The 14,488-nt window shown below is 43.5% G+C and overlaps 4 protein-coding genes and 1 long non-coding RNA gene across 5 annotated transcripts; 4 read left to right on the plus strand and 1 right to left on the minus strand.

The window, feature by feature from the left end:
- The first annotated feature begins 211 nt into the window (after positions 1-211).
- Positions 212-2,738, plus strand: LOC135617004 (uncharacterized). The gene is made up of 2 exons (XR_010488568.1): positions 212-435; positions 2,462-2,738. It is a non-coding gene; the product is annotated as an uncharacterized LOC135617004 (long non-coding RNA).
- A 2,001-nt stretch (positions 2,739-4,739) lies between these two features.
- Positions 4,740-6,545, plus strand: LOC135617008 (UDP-glucuronate 4-epimerase 1-like). The gene has a single exon (XM_065116847.1). It carries the CDS (start codon positions 5,070-5,072, stop codon positions 6,399-6,401), a length of 1,332 nt encoding a protein of 443 aa, XP_064972919.1. The 5' UTR covers positions 4,740-5,069; the 3' UTR covers positions 6,402-6,545.
- Positions 6,546-6,641: 96 nt separating this feature from the next.
- Positions 6,642-7,064, minus strand: LOC135635897 (uncharacterized). Its single transcript, XM_065147356.1, has one exon. It carries the CDS (start codon positions 7,062-7,064, stop codon positions 6,642-6,644), a length of 423 nt encoding a protein of 140 aa, XP_065003428.1.
- Positions 7,065-8,533: 1,469 nt separating this feature from the next.
- On the plus strand, positions 8,534-9,001 carry LOC135635902 (glycine-rich cell wall structural protein 2-like). The gene has a single exon (XM_065147365.1). It carries the CDS (start codon positions 8,534-8,536, stop codon positions 8,999-9,001), a length of 468 nt encoding a protein of 155 aa, XP_065003437.1.
- A 1,494-nt stretch (positions 9,002-10,495) lies between these two features.
- On the plus strand, positions 10,496-13,736 carry LOC135617013 (cytochrome c oxidase subunit 6b-2-like). Its single transcript, XM_065116856.1, has 4 exons — positions 10,496-10,631; positions 12,880-12,968; positions 13,066-13,147; positions 13,384-13,736. Exons 1-4 carry the CDS (start codon positions 10,623-10,625, stop codon positions 13,435-13,437), a joined length of 234 nt encoding a protein of 77 aa, XP_064972928.1. The 5' UTR covers positions 10,496-10,622; the 3' UTR covers positions 13,438-13,736.
- The last annotated feature ends 752 nt before the right edge of the window (positions 13,737-14,488 follow it).

A 14,488-nucleotide genomic window follows, 5' to 3' on the forward strand; every position in this document is an offset into this window, starting at 1 on the left:
GCAGGAGATCGATCACAGCCGTCCGCGCCATTTCATCTTGGCCCTAGCTTTTCAAATGGACGGTGATTGATCAATCTGTTTAACGAAAAAAAATATTTTCGCACTAATAAAGATTAAAATTCTCTCTTTCTTTTCGGATTTAGTCGGGCCAACTCAGTTCGTCCCTCCGACCCGTTAAGACGGACCGATCTTTTCTGCTCCAGTTCTTCTCGAGGGCTTCGCTCTTGCTAATCGGAGGCGGCGTGGGGGAGGAGGAGAGGGAGGCGCGGCAGAATGAAGCCGGTAGTTGGGATCGTGGTGTCGAACAAGATGCAGAAGTCGGTGGTGGTGGCGGTGGACCGGCTCTTCCACCACAAGCTCTACAATCGCTACGTCAAGCGCACAAGCAAGTTCATGGCCCACGACGAGAAAAACCAATGTAACATCGGCGACCGGGTCAGTCATCTCCTCTTACCCCCTACATCTCTTGTCCCCCGCTGTTCCCATCGTACTTAGCTTCCCTCTTTTTTGATGTGAAGGTCATCTGTAGGTTCCTTTGTTGATCGGATAGCGTTTGGTAGTTTTCCACTGACGTCTTTTATTGTTTAGTCTTGTTTAGTCCACTGATGTTGGGGTTGTTGCCGGTGAGATTACTGATAGGATTCGCCTTCCCTTTATCTTGAGAAAGATTGGACCTTGGAAGCATGCTCTTGATGGTTCAGTCCTTGTAATGTAGGAATGCCTTAATGAGTTGTAAGAATTATGTCTTTATGTCAGTAATTGTCTGTATAATTTCTTAATGTGGAAACATGGATTCTAAGATTTGTGTGAGCAGTAACTGTACTTGGAGGTTGGAAGCTATTTTTCTATTGAAGAAATTGCCAAAATATTGAAGTTCTAGGTTCACATTATCAGCTGTCTCTCTCCTTTACTGGTTAATCATTTGATGCACTTAATGTTCTTCTTAAGCCTTATGCTTAAGATGACTGCTGGAGGAATCTTTTCTGTTCTCAGTGCAGAGAAATCTGATGAGCATAAACTAGCAACACGTTTGTGACATTGTTTCTAGCGTTTCACTAGATTTTGTGTCAACTATTATGACTTTTCATGGACAGTTAACAAAGATGCTTTTAAGTGTTTCCTACGATAATGCTGTACATAGATGGACAAAAAAGGGCCATACTGACAGATAAATTCTATCCTCTTATTTATACTTTCTAATAATTTCTTGCAAGCAATAGTATTATCTGATTGAAATTATCAGAATAAACCAAACATTTGAAAGGTTAATCAATGCCAACAATGCAAGTTAATAAGATATTGCTTTTTTATTAATAGAACCAATGCTGCATCCTAATAGTTGATGTACTAGATCAGGTAGATAAGAAATTATCTTCATGTAAGTTCATTTAAGGAAAAGTTAAATTTCAAGCGATGAATTACCAACGAAGGCTTCATGCTGAGGTAGTACAAGTGGCATAGTGTGCTCCATGGTCCTTTCAAGAAAGAGTTTGAAGTGGATGCTGATTGAAAATATATTTTTTACAACAGGAAGGCCAATGCATGGAAATGTAAGCTTTTTGTTTTTTTGTCAATAATATAGACTTGCATGTTTCAAATGCTAGCATTTTTTAAAATGTCTCTAATCATTCGTACATGTTTAAAATAGAACATGTTTGGGATTCTCCTAGAAATATTTCTTGTGATAAGTTAATTCTTTTATCTTATATGTTATTGCTTGTGGTAAGTTACTCTTGTATTCTGTTTCTTACTTGCAAATATTCTGGCTAGCCTGAACAACATGCAGCTCCGGTCCTTTTTAAACTGCTGACCAGTTAGAGCAGATTACCTTTGAACAAGGTTACATACATCGATATGGCTGATAGAGTTGCTAGAGGGGCTAGTAAGATTTCCGTCAATGTTGAACGTTAAGAGATGCAAAAACCATACATTGCTAGCTAATTTTATACATGCTTTCTCAATCTTCAGTCCTTAGTCTGTTTCCTTTCTGAAAATGCTTAATCCATAAAGATATCTGACCTCTGAGTTTTGATCTGTTCTGTTCATTGTATCTATTTGACGAACCTTTTTTTTTTTTTTTTTGCTTTTTTGCTCATAACCTGTTCCATGGTGTTGGTCTTGCTTGATACAAAGAAAGTCCACAGAATCTTCACCTCGTTTTGGAGTAATAACAGTTTACTTCTTTTAACTGCAAAATGAACACAATGATTCAATATTCATAGTTATGACATCCATTGATGGAAATGTTTTGCTTACCTCAAATTCTATTGGCTATTATACTAAGACTACTGTCTTTCTTGTAGTGTGAAAACATATGTCCTTGTCGCATGCTCTGAAAAGCTGCATCGCGAAAAAATGGTTCCAGAAATACATTTTAGCTAAAGCTTTTGTCAGAAGCTCTTGGTTCCTTATGCCGTAAAATATTCATGTGTTGTTTCTTTTTCTTTTCTTTTTTCCCCAGGTTAGGTTGGATTCTTCAAGGCCACTGAGCAAAAGAAAGCACTGGGTTGTTGCTGAGATTCTACGGAAGGCAAGAATCTACGTTCGACCATCTCTGGCAGCTCAAACACCCGGTGAGCCAGCTGCTGCTTCAACTCCATCTGGATCTCTTCCTTCTTCATGAGGTTAACAGCAAAAGCAGAATCATCTTGTGTAATATAGCAAAGTTTGCAAGCTTATGAGCTTCAATACCATTGATAGTGTTCCTCCATATAATGCATGAACCACCGTTTGTACAACTACCATCTTGTTCTGCATCCATTGTTTCCTGTGTTGCTCAAAATCTCTACCTGCACAGTCCAGTGTTTCGACAGGGTGTTTGTTTGATGTAGGAAAGAAAGAATTGAAAATAAACCTGCTTCAAATCATATGATCCGCATTCGATCAGCTGTAAGTGTCTCTTCACAGAATTTATATTTAACAAAGTTGATGCTGGGTGGTTCTTCAATTGCATAATCACGAACATTTTAAGTTTCTATTGCCACCCAAAGTGTTGAGATTTTGGGCTTAATGGGTATAGCCAACTACAGCATCTGTTTCTTGAAGCTGAAACCTGTGATGCTTATGAAGGCTTTGTTCCATATGGATAAATTCTGGTTCAATTGGTACCAAGTCATATCTAACTCAGACCTGCTTTAACGTGGCACTCATTTAGCACCATTTAGTCCCTAAAGTTATCTAAACTGTAAAATATGTATGAATTATATCTGTTTTCATCTACACTCTTTTTAGATGAATCAACAGAAATAGTAGTGTTCGAGAAAATATTGTCGATCTATTAACTTGATATAAGAGAGATGCATGGACATAAGTTCAAAGTGGATGATTATGAGTTGTCTTCTTTTTTTTTTTTTTTTTTTTACTGTCTACATGAATAGGAGTCCAAGAGTCGACCTTCTCGGAGAGTTATAGGTGGGCTCAAAGTGTATAGATCGACCAAGCACAACCCAACCTCCTTGGAGAGCTTAAGGTGGGCTCAATGTGTGTAGGTCAATTAAGTTGCACCTAATCTCCTCGTAGAGCTCGATGTGTGTAGATCTACAAGCTCGACCCAACCTTTTCGGAAAGCCCAAGGTGACCCTAAGGTGCATAGGTTAGTCAAGTCAGACCCAACCTCTTTGAAGACCTCGAGGTGCGTACATTGGCCAAGTGCGACCCGACCTCCTTGGAGAGCCCAAGATGGACTCAAGATTCATAAGTCACCAAGTCCAATCTGACCTCCTTGAGAGCCCGAGGTGCATAGGTCGAGCAAGGTCAATTTGACCTCCCCAAAGAGCTTGAGGTATGTAAGTTGACCATGCATTGAACATTCCTCCACTTTTATATGGCACACATGTCGAGATGGTTTATAGTTGTATTTTCAAACCTCTCAAAAACATCTCAGAGGGGAGACACAAATAATAGAAGAAATATTATCAAATACATGATAGCCTAGTTAGCATAGGAAAGACAAGACTTACCTCATCGGTCTACATGCATAAAAAGTTCAAAATGAACTATTAGAAACTGTTAAGGATTATCCTCTCAAATAATATACTATCCCCTTTTTTATCTAATATAAAAATCTATTTTCGACTTAAGAATCGATATCAGTCACCTTTTTAGCACTTCTGTCGGACTAACTTCGAATATCAAAATAATCATCACCTCGATAGTACCTCAACTGCATATATAATCGAATCAGACCTCAACATTGAATTATTTTCTCCAAACAAATAGCGATAGTAATATGATACAACCGTCACCGAAGGAAATGCATTAAGACGGCCACCGACTTTGCAGTGATGAGAAAACTAAGACTTGTTCATGTGCAGTTTTCTCTTTGAGAAGACGAGGATTGATGTCTGGATAAGTTGAATTCAACGTCCATTGACCTCTTATGTTTCCAAGTTTGGCACATACATCGGAGATCAGTACAGCATTTTAGTAGGTCACCAAGTCATTAGAAAGTCTCGTTTTGACATTCAAAAACACTATCAAGCACAGTTTCTTGGAGTTAAATCGATGCCATAAGCTCACAAGGGCCCGGCGCGCGTCTGGCGAATGGGAGGAGGACAAGGCAGCGCCGGGTCGCCCCCTCCCACGGCATCTCGCGATCACCGGCTCTCCTCGGACCTCTCCCGCTCATCCCTCTCCCCTCGCCAACCCCCACGTATCCTCCGCCGCGAACCCCGCCCTCTCTTGTGTCTTCCCCCCCGCCCCCCCCGGGCCAACGTGGCAAGAAAAAGCTCTTCGCAGTTCGGCAGAACCACTTCCCGACTTACCCATCCCCATACCCTTCTGCTGTTAAAGGGCGCACGTGGATCCCGTCTCCAAGCCAGGTTGGCAAGTATAATAAGCAGTTAGAAATGTCGTGTGATTAGAATTTATCCACGGCTGAGGTGGACGGTGGGCCGATTCCTCGGCCTCCAAGTAAACGGGCCTCGCTCGCCATTTATAGGCGGAGGGTAAACTGCCACAGGCGAAATACTCGAACACCCAATTTGCATTCGCTTCCCGCTCGGCATTTCCTCGAACACCCAATTTGCATTCACTGCTCTGCCTCCTCCGCCTGGAAGACAGCGGAGACGATGAAGAAAGAGATGATGGGGTCGATGGAAGACGAGTTGTTTCCGTCCACGCCCGGGAAGGTGAAGATCGAGCGGACGCACGCGATCAATCGTCAGCTCCACCAGTGCTTCGCGTCCACCAGTACCATGTTCCTGTGGGCGCTGTTCCTGATCGCGCTCACGGCTTCCTACCTCAGCTTCCAGAGCTTCGTCGACTCCTCGTCCCGGTACTTTGACGCGTCGTGGGGCGGGATGCAATGGGAGAAGCAGATCCGGGCCTCCGCCACCGTCCGCCGCCCCGGCGGCTTCTCCGTGCTTGTCACCGGTGCTGCTGGGTTCGTCGGCACCCACGTCTCCATCGCCCTCCGCAAGCGCGGCGACGGCGTGGTCGGCCTCGACAACTTCAACAGCTACTACGACCCCTCGCTGAAGAAGGCCCGCGTGGCGCTGCTGGACTCCCGCGGCGTGTTCGTGGTGGAGGGGGACATCAATGACGCTCGCCTTCTCGCCAAGCTCTTCGACGTCGTGCCCTTCACCCACGTGATGCACCTGGCGGCCCAGGCCGGCGTTCGCTACGCCATCGAGAACCCGGCGTCGTACGTGCATAGCAACATCGCGGGGCTCGTCGCGCTGCTCGAGGCGTGCAAGTCCGCGGACCCGCAGCCGGCAGTGGTGTGGGCGTCGTCCTCGTCGGTGTACGGCCTCAACGAGAAGGTGCCCTTCTCGGAGTCGGACCGGACCGACCGGCCGGCCTCTCTGTACGCGGCGACGAAGAAGGCCGGCGAGGAGATCACCCACACCTACAACCACATCTACGGCCTCTCCACCACAGGGCTCCGCTTCTTCACCGTCTACGGACCCTGGGGCCGGCCCGACATGGCCTACTTCTCCTTCACCCGCAACATCCTCCAGGGGAAGCCCATCACCGTCTACCGCGGCAAGGACCGTGTCGACCTCGCCCGCGACTTCACCTACATCGACGACATCGTCAAGGGCTGCGTCGCCTCCCTCGACACCGCGGAGAAGAGCACCGGGACCGGCGGCCGGAAGCGTGGCCCCGCCCAGTACCGCATCTACAACCTGGGCAACACCTCGCCGGTGACGGTGCCGGCGCTGGTGGGCATCCTGGAGCACCACCTCAAGATGAAGGCGAAGAGGAACGTGGTGGAGATGCCGGGCAACGGGGACGTCCCCTTCACCCACGCCAACATCAGTTTGGCTCGAGCCGAGCTGGGCTACAAGCCGACCACCAACCTGGAAACCGGCCTGAAAAGGTTCGTTAGGTGGTACCTCCTCTACTACGGCTACAACACGAGAAGCGGCGGCTTAGCCGGCTCAGCCAAGAGCTTGTAAAGATGCCTCTTTCCCCTTACATCTCCGACCCATTTTTTTCTTAAAATTAGGGCTTTTTTTTCCCCCTTCGTTGCATGAGATTCGAATGTATAAGATAATTAGGCCTCATTTAATCGAATCAGAAGTCACTGTATTTATTTTCCACATACGCGAAGGCAAAGCATCGCCATCTCATTATTTATTTTATATTATTTATTTATACATCAAGGATGGCAGTAGAAACACCCGAGTACGTCTCTCTCAGTTGCCAGAACCCGAGCCACAGCCCGAGCCGGAACCTTCGCCGTTCCCCGCACCAGAACCCGCGGAGGAACCCGCGTCCGAACCTGCCGATGATCCCGCGCCCGAGCCTGCGGAGGAACCTGCGCCGGAACCTGCCGAAGAGCCCGCGCCGGAGCCTAAACCAGGCAGAGTCACCGAAAACGAACGTGATTCCGACCTGGAAGTCGAGCTGGAGTGACCAAACCCAGACTCGGAGCCAGAGCCGGAGCCCGATCCTGAGACGGAGACCGTACCACCATCTACGCCAACACCGAGCCCAGTGCCGAGACCGACCCCGGTGCCAAGGCTCCCAAGATCCATCCTTGCCACCCGGCTCTCCACCACCAGAGCAGAGAGAGCGGCGAGAAGAGTGGCCAGGAGCAAGAGCTTCGAATGAGCCATGGCCGTGTTCTTGGTATTACCGGAGCAGTGGTTCCTTTGTGGAAGAACAGACGAGGCAAATGCTATTTATAGGCCGCAGAAGAGGAGTCGAAGAAGATGGAATGATCTGAGTTGGCTAACAGTAGCAATTAGCTCTCTGGTGGAGCAATTGCTGCTGCTAATTTCTTCTTCTCGCACGACACGTTACAGGCAGTCAACATCCACTTGGGTCCCTCGCACTAACTAAGGTCAACATTTGGCCGAACCATGTGGCCTCCGGGGCGCCATGCATGAGTGCGCAAGTCAACGCTGAAGTGTTCATTGCCGGGGGAAACACCACACGCCACAGGAGAGTCAAGCAACTAATTGGTTTTGGATAAGTACTCTTCTCCATTCAGAGCTTCGTTATACACAAAAGCAACTTTAGTCAGGTGCACTTGGTGACTATGTATGCATGTCATAGGCAAACGTAGTCTAAACCTCTCGGTGGATCAGATCAGCAACCATGTAGAAGGCTTCTTGTATAGTTTATTGCTCCAAGAGAAAGATGATGAACATTCCCGGAACAACCATAGCCATGCACTTAAAGCGAAGTGATTACGTGAACACATTCCAGTATCCTGTGCAGCAAAAATGGCAACTTCAGGTGCTGAAAACGTGCCTGTGGAGATGTTGTTTTCGGATTTCTAGTGCGCATGAAGAGGAAACCACTACGCCGAAACCCGGTCACTGTTTGATATCGATCTTAGATGAAGCTAACCTTGACAGATCGGTAGGATAAACTAGGAGCAGCTGGTCAAAGCTTGAAATGCTACTTCGTTGATCTTAATGGGAAGATGCCCTTCTTTTAGTCAGTAACAATGTCTTGGCAGAAAGTTCAGCTGAAGCTGCACTCCCAACACATAGTGCAACCACAGCAGCACTATGTGGCAGCATTCCTGCGTCTCGTATATGGTAGGTGTCTCGGGCAGTGGTTTATTTCTTGGCTTCTTCTTTCTCAGATGGACGTGTAAGATTCGCTGTGCATGCGTAGCCATGCACTGAGACCTAAGTGATTAGGTGAGCACACACAATCTGATGTCCAACTCCGGCAGAGCCCAGTGCTGATAACGTGCCACCTTACGTGTTCTTTTCGGAACTTTAGTGCGCGCCTGAGGGGTGGGGGGTGGCCTCAGAGTTGTCTTTATTGCTTCTCTTCCTCTTGCATCATCCTCCCTTTGACAGAGATGATGGATTCGTGGAGCCACCACTACCTTCTGCACCACCTCTCTCAGCCACAAACTTAATTATACGGCCACCTTTCTGCTTTCGGCCGATATCGTTCCAACTTACCCCGTCCCGTTTCCACATGATTGACAGGACTGTCGCATGCCTCAATAATTAGCTCGAGAAGAAGAAGAAGAAGAAGATCGCCTATAAATATCTCGTCACCAATGCCACTGCACTCCATCTCATTCTAAGCTTGTGGTTGCACTAAAAGAGTTTTGACTATGGCAGCTACGAGAGCTTCCGCTGTAGCATTGGTGTTGTTCTCATTGTCACTGGCAATGGTCGCCACTGAGTGCCGGCCTGCCCGGAAAGACCTCGGCCTCGCCCTGGGTGGCGGCCTGGGCCTCGGTCTCGACCTCGGGCTAGGTGGTGGAGGCTCGGCCTCCGGCTCAGGCTCCGGTTCCGCCTCCGCCTCCGCCTCCGGGTCTGGCTCTGCCTCGGGTTCGGGTTCTGGTTCCTACGCCGGGTCGTACGCGGGCTCGTACGCTGGTTCGGGCGGTTCAGGCGCAGGCTCTTCGGCTGGTTCTGGTGCGGGGTCCGGTGCCGGCCAAGGAGGCGGGCGTGGCGGGGGCTCGGGGTCTGGCTACGGCGAGGGCCATGGCTACGGTGAGGGCCATGGAAACGGGTCCGGGTCGGGTTATGGCGAAGGCTATGGATATGGATCCGGATCCGGTGATGGGCGTCACTGATGACGTTAAGTAGTCAGTCTGAGTCGATGCGGCTCGTTCAATAGTGGACGAATAAGGAGGGAGGTTGTGGCTTAGGTTGTTACGGAGGTCGTATCTTTCTTTGTTCTGTTGTTCTATTGGTCTCGTTCGAAGTTGTTTCCATGCACTGTGTCAATAAGATGGGGTGTTTCCCTTTCTCATCATCTTCACGTCCACCTTTTATCATTATAACTAATTATTAAAAAAACATGAATTTATGTTCAAATTCGAAGTTTTAAATAAATTTAAAATGAATAAAACAACTATGGTATGTGGTCTACACCTTATATATTCACGTATGTACCATACATATTGGTAAGGAAATTATGACGCGAGTGATATCTTAGCAGTAGCCGATACATTGATACTATATGTTGAACACATTGATATTACATGATCGAAACCTTGGTACTATTTTATTGACACCTTGACGTTACGTAGATGACACATTAGTGGTACATTGTGACACATATTGATACAACGTGATCGTTGTGTTGTTGACATTTTAACTTGCATCATCCACTCGATGGATATTACCAATCGTATCATGATCATTACACATTCTATGAATTCAACACAAACATAACTCCATGAAGATTGGGAGATGTGTGTGACCTTCCGCAATATCAATATAACATTCCTAATATCATACTATAAAAAATCCTCTAGATATATTCCACTCCACCCAATAATTCATGGTGTACATTTGACTATAGCAATCTTGACACATTTAGTTGATACTTCACTCTATAAATTAACTTAAGAGTTTGATAGACATCTTCGATATAATTTTATAGAGTTTTGACGCCCTTAATGACTCGATATTTTTTATTCTAATTAGAAATAAATATAAAATAGAACCTCAGTGGGTCCCAAATCAATATTCCAATTGATCAACCAAATTTTGACTTAACATATATATGCATATATTTCATATATATACATTTAAAAATTCTTAAATATTCAAGAATATTATTTTTTTACTCGATCTGCATCAGTTGTAAATGTTTTCTCATTAACAACAACAAAATTATAATATCTCAAAATATTGAAAGATTAGCTATATGAATCTTTTATGGTAAACAATAAGATTTCACATAGACTAGTTTAATTGAAAAAAAATTTCTTGCATCATCACAAGATTATTGAATTAAATTCCTACCATCTTAACTTATTATTTGTAAAAACAAAAAAAAAACATATTTGAATTAGTCAAATCATATGCCTCCACACCTTCTCACCAAATTGTTATTCAAGTATGTATCATCATCATCATCTAACTTTTTTAATGGCCCAATTGTGGATCATATGGGCCTTAAACGGGCCATGCAATCCCAATCTAAGTCAACATGCGAACCGCAACCGGCGGCTTCGTTCCGTTCCAGCTCGGCTACTCTCCAGTTCAGGACCGTCAATGGGGACACTAACCATCCTCGAGATTAGCAAACCAAAAAGATAGACGGTGTAGATCTTTCGCGAGGCCTCGTCGCGAACCGGTTCGCCGAGTTAATTAGGTGCCTCCGCGGTCGCACAGCCCATTGATTCGCGAGGTCGCGTTCGAAGGGAGCTTCGTTGGTTTCTGTCTCGCTTTGGGGATCTTCCGATGGCGGAGGTACTCAGCTCGATTGCTTCATTCTTTCTCTCCTCGTTCTCTCTCTTTCTTTCTCTCTCTCTCACACACACACTCGCGCGCGCGCGTAGATCACAAGCCTTGATTTGGATCTCTCGCGTGTCGGGTCGGCCTGTGGATCTTTTGGTTGGTAGATCATCCTGTCCTCCCATGGCCATCGGATCAAGGAATAAATCGGCGTCTTTTTGGGATGTTTTCTTTTTTCGTTTCGTCTATTTCAGATACTAGGGTTTCTTCTTTGACTGCTGATCTATTGATTCTGTAGCTTCCAATTAGGCTTAAGGTTGCGGCGATATCTAGAAAGATTTATTACAGATTATTTTGTGCATGTGTGTGAAAAGTGGTACTTCAACGTTGTAGAGTACGGTAGAAGTTGTTGTCATGTTCAACATCATCAAGAAATTTTGTGTATTGTGTTGGATACTCGAGATGAAGGTTGTTTCCTGATGCAAAGCCGACTTGAAGATGTTTCTTGTACAAGGACATCTGTTTCATTTCTAGACAATTTGCAACCCAATGGAGGACGATGATAATGATCTACTAACTAAGCAAGATATCTTGATCTAATTATTAAATAAAATAAAAAAGAACATGGAAGATCGATAATACTACATGGACTTTGATGGTCCCAATAATATTACAAAGGCAACAAAGGAATGCTTAAAAGGCATTAAAGGTAATATGTAGTTTCTTTGACAGGCTGATTGGTCAAATTAAAAGGTTAATGAATTAGGTTGTGCAAAAGAGAATGTCATGAAGTTTGGAAACTTTGTGAGAATAGTAAGAGGAGAGAACATCGAAAGATTTAAATTGGTCGAAAAGAAATCAAGAAGTTGCTAGTGAAAACAATTTTAAGGCTTCTAATATTATTTACAAGAAGTTTAGTAATAGAGGCTGAGAGTGAGATTCCCAAGCTTGCCGAAATTTGGAAAAGAAATGTTAGGTTTTTAGGTAAATATTAGGTGCATTCAGTTTGAAGATGATAAGATTTTGAACATAAATAAATGACCTATAAGTAGGGAGATGGAGTTCCCTTTCATACATTATTCAATGAGATTCATGCAGGTTAATTTAGTTTGGAGCTAAATAACTGGAAATTTTGCAAAAATAAAATTGTTACCGAGAAAAAAATAGGCCAAGTGAAATGAAACATGAACTACAAATCCGGTCGAAGGTGACTTGTTCTGAATAATCTTGATGCAAAAGTGCTTAGAGGACAACAGGCTGAATCTGTTTTCTAACTTTCTTCCAATAATATTTTAATAAATAGAAGAATGCTGGATTAACGGAAAAGTATTTGGTACCTATGTAAAAGAACAAATGAGGAATTCCTGTATTATGGTATTTAGCTTGTGAGGTAAATTATTAAGTTTTAATATAATAACAGTGTTCTTAAAAATCATCTTGCTTTTAAGCTAAGGAAGATACTAAATCATGCAGTCTATTAAAAATACATGTGATAAAATTCACAACAACAGCAAACCAAAAAAAAAGCCGTAATATCCCAATTATTTAAGGTTGATTGAATGGATCTTTTGCCTCTATTAGTCAAATTTAAAGTATTTTAATCTTTACTTGGGAAAGTCTTTTAAGGTCGCCTTCCACCTCTTTTTGTATTACTAATAGTAATTATCTCATATCTTCTAACTACAAAATCTATAGGTGCCCTCATAAAACATTCTCCATTACTTTATCCTCTATTGAAGCTATAATTAATTGGTCACCAATGAAGACATTGTTTTCTCTTATCTTTCTTATTAACTCCGCACGTCGAAGGGCGTACCCAGAGCATGAGGTTCTGCCAGTGCGGGGTCTGAGGATGGATCAATGTACACAGCGTTACTTTTAAATATTTAAAGAGGCTGTTTCCGTGATACGAACTCTGATCTCCTAGGTCATAAAGGAGCAACCGATAAAAACCAGAGCCTTTTCGACATAACTTGCTTCCCATGATCCTCAGACTTGAGAGTAAAATTTGACTCTTTAGGAGGTGAATCGTATTCTACACTCCCATGCAGCTGGGTTAACAAAAAACAGTAATGTATTTCTTGTCTATAACAGTCATAACTGTCATTCATTAGACGCATATTTACTCCTGCATTGACCAATTGAAATTTGTGTCTATTTGGTCATTAATTCACATGGTTGGCCTAGTTGTTATAAAATAGCTTGGTTAAAAAAAAAAAAACTTGTTCTTATGTATCTGATACGGTTTGCTTCTCTTTGTTAGATTGAGTTGAAAACAGCACCAGCCGATTTTCGCTTTCCCACTACAAATCAAACCAGGCACTGTTTCACTCGCTACATCGAATATCACAAGTATGGTTCAACAGCTGAGAATGTTTTGGTACAGAATACGTTAGTGTAAATATCTAATATCAACTTTCGTATTAGTCTGATGTATATTACATTGTAGGTGTGTGGCAGCTAAGGGTGAGGAGACTCCTGATTGTCATAAGTTTGCCAAATACTATAGATCTCTCTGCCCGGGGGAATGGGTAAGTCGTTATGCTTTCTTATTTCTACCCTCGATACTTGTGATTAACTTTATCATCTTTTCAAGGCCATAAGGTCTGTCTTGGCATCAACTATTTTTGTTGTGTTTACAAATTGTTCATGAGTTCTCTGATGATGCCTGGGGCTATTTGATCTATCTGATTAGATCCTGTGTTTTCAACAAGTTTTCATTCATCTACTGGTGGGCTTTTTCACCATCTTTCACCTTATGACCTAGGTTGAGAAGTGGAATGAGCAAAGGGCAAATGGCACATTTCCTGGTCCCCTGTAATGGTCAGAAGCATGAGAAGACAACCTCTTCCCCTGATCGTGGTGTTTCAAGAATCAAAACGTCGTTCCAAACTCAATCGTTTGCTTTAGTTTGAATGTTACATGATCAGTTCAGAATTGCCGTCTCTGATGTTTTGGAGTACTGTGCTGTAATAAGAGGATAAATCTATGTCCAGGTTTTGTCTCTATTTCAAGTACTGCGTCTGTTGTCGGCTTGCATGTTTCTGTTGGTCAGCTCATTCAAAATCTCTGCTTCTGTAATTAAGAAATGGACCCGACAATTGAATCTTGTTGCCTGCACAGTTGTTCTGTGATGACCACATCTAATTATTGCGGCAGAGGGGAGGGGACACCGCCTGAAGAGTAGCATGCCCTACAATTGGATCTCCGGTGGAACATTTTAGGAGGACTAACTGCGGTAACATGACTCTGTTCTTCCTCATTTCACATGTTAATAAAGTTTTATCGTATGTTATGTCATCCATAGCATAGTTTCTGTGCTAGCTAAATTTTTTGTACTGGTTATTTATATCAGGTTACCATTCTGGATATGAACATCGCATAGTTTGCTTGCATTACATGGATTTCTACGGAATCCATATTATATATATTGTCGAGACCAGTTTAAGTCTCCATATCACCAATGGTAAGATCAGTTTCTACGAAGGATAATGATTTTTTAGGATCATCTATGATCAAAAGGGTTCACCTAAAGTACTGATTTGATACTAGTCCAGAATCTATACATTTGTGCAAGAGCTGATGTAGCATCAAAACAAAACTGATGTGAAAACGTCAATCTCAAGTGCCTGGTTTGGACATTTCAGTACCATGAAGGAAACTTTACAGCTCTGATCATGGACAAATTTGGCAGGGTTCATTAAAAAAAAAGACAAGAAAACTCTTTTTTATTTTGTTGTCTTTTTTCTATATAAGTTGCTCCTTTGTATCAACTCGATGCATTATTGTCGACATGACAAAAGATCAAATAATTATCTACTAAAATCAAAGGTGCGTGCGTTCACACAACATCACCAAGATGTTCATGGGAA

This window comes from Musa acuminata, chromosome BXJ1-3 (genome assembly GCF_036884655.1).
Source record: "Musa acuminata AAA Group cultivar baxijiao chromosome BXJ1-3, Cavendish_Baxijiao_AAA, whole genome shotgun sequence".
Classification (NCBI taxonomy): Eukaryota; Viridiplantae; Streptophyta; class Magnoliopsida; order Zingiberales; family Musaceae; genus Musa; species Musa acuminata.

What these genes read in the sequence shown, in the direction of transcription:
- LOC135617008 (XM_065116847.1), top strand. Translation starts at nt 5,070, where the DNA reads ATGAAGAAAGAGATGATGGGGTCGATGGAAGACGAGTTGTTTCCGTCC.
- LOC135635897 (XM_065147356.1), bottom strand. Translation starts at nt 7,064, where the DNA reads ATGGCTCATTCGAAGCTCTTGCTCCTGGCCACTCTTCTCGCCGCTCTC.
- LOC135635902 (XM_065147365.1), top strand. Translation starts at nt 8,534, where the DNA reads ATGGCAGCTACGAGAGCTTCCGCTGTAGCATTGGTGTTGTTCTCATTG.
- LOC135617013 (XM_065116856.1), top strand. An exon ending in CGCTACATCGAATATCACAA is followed by an intron (nt 12,969 to 13,065) that starts GTATGGTTCAAC and finishes ATTACATTGTAG; the next exon opens with GTGTGTGGCAGCTAAGGGTG. An exon ending in CTCTCTGCCCGGGGGAATGG is followed by an intron (nt 13,148 to 13,383) that starts GTAAGTCGTTAT and finishes CTTATGACCTAG; the next exon opens with GTTGAGAAGTGGAATGAGCA.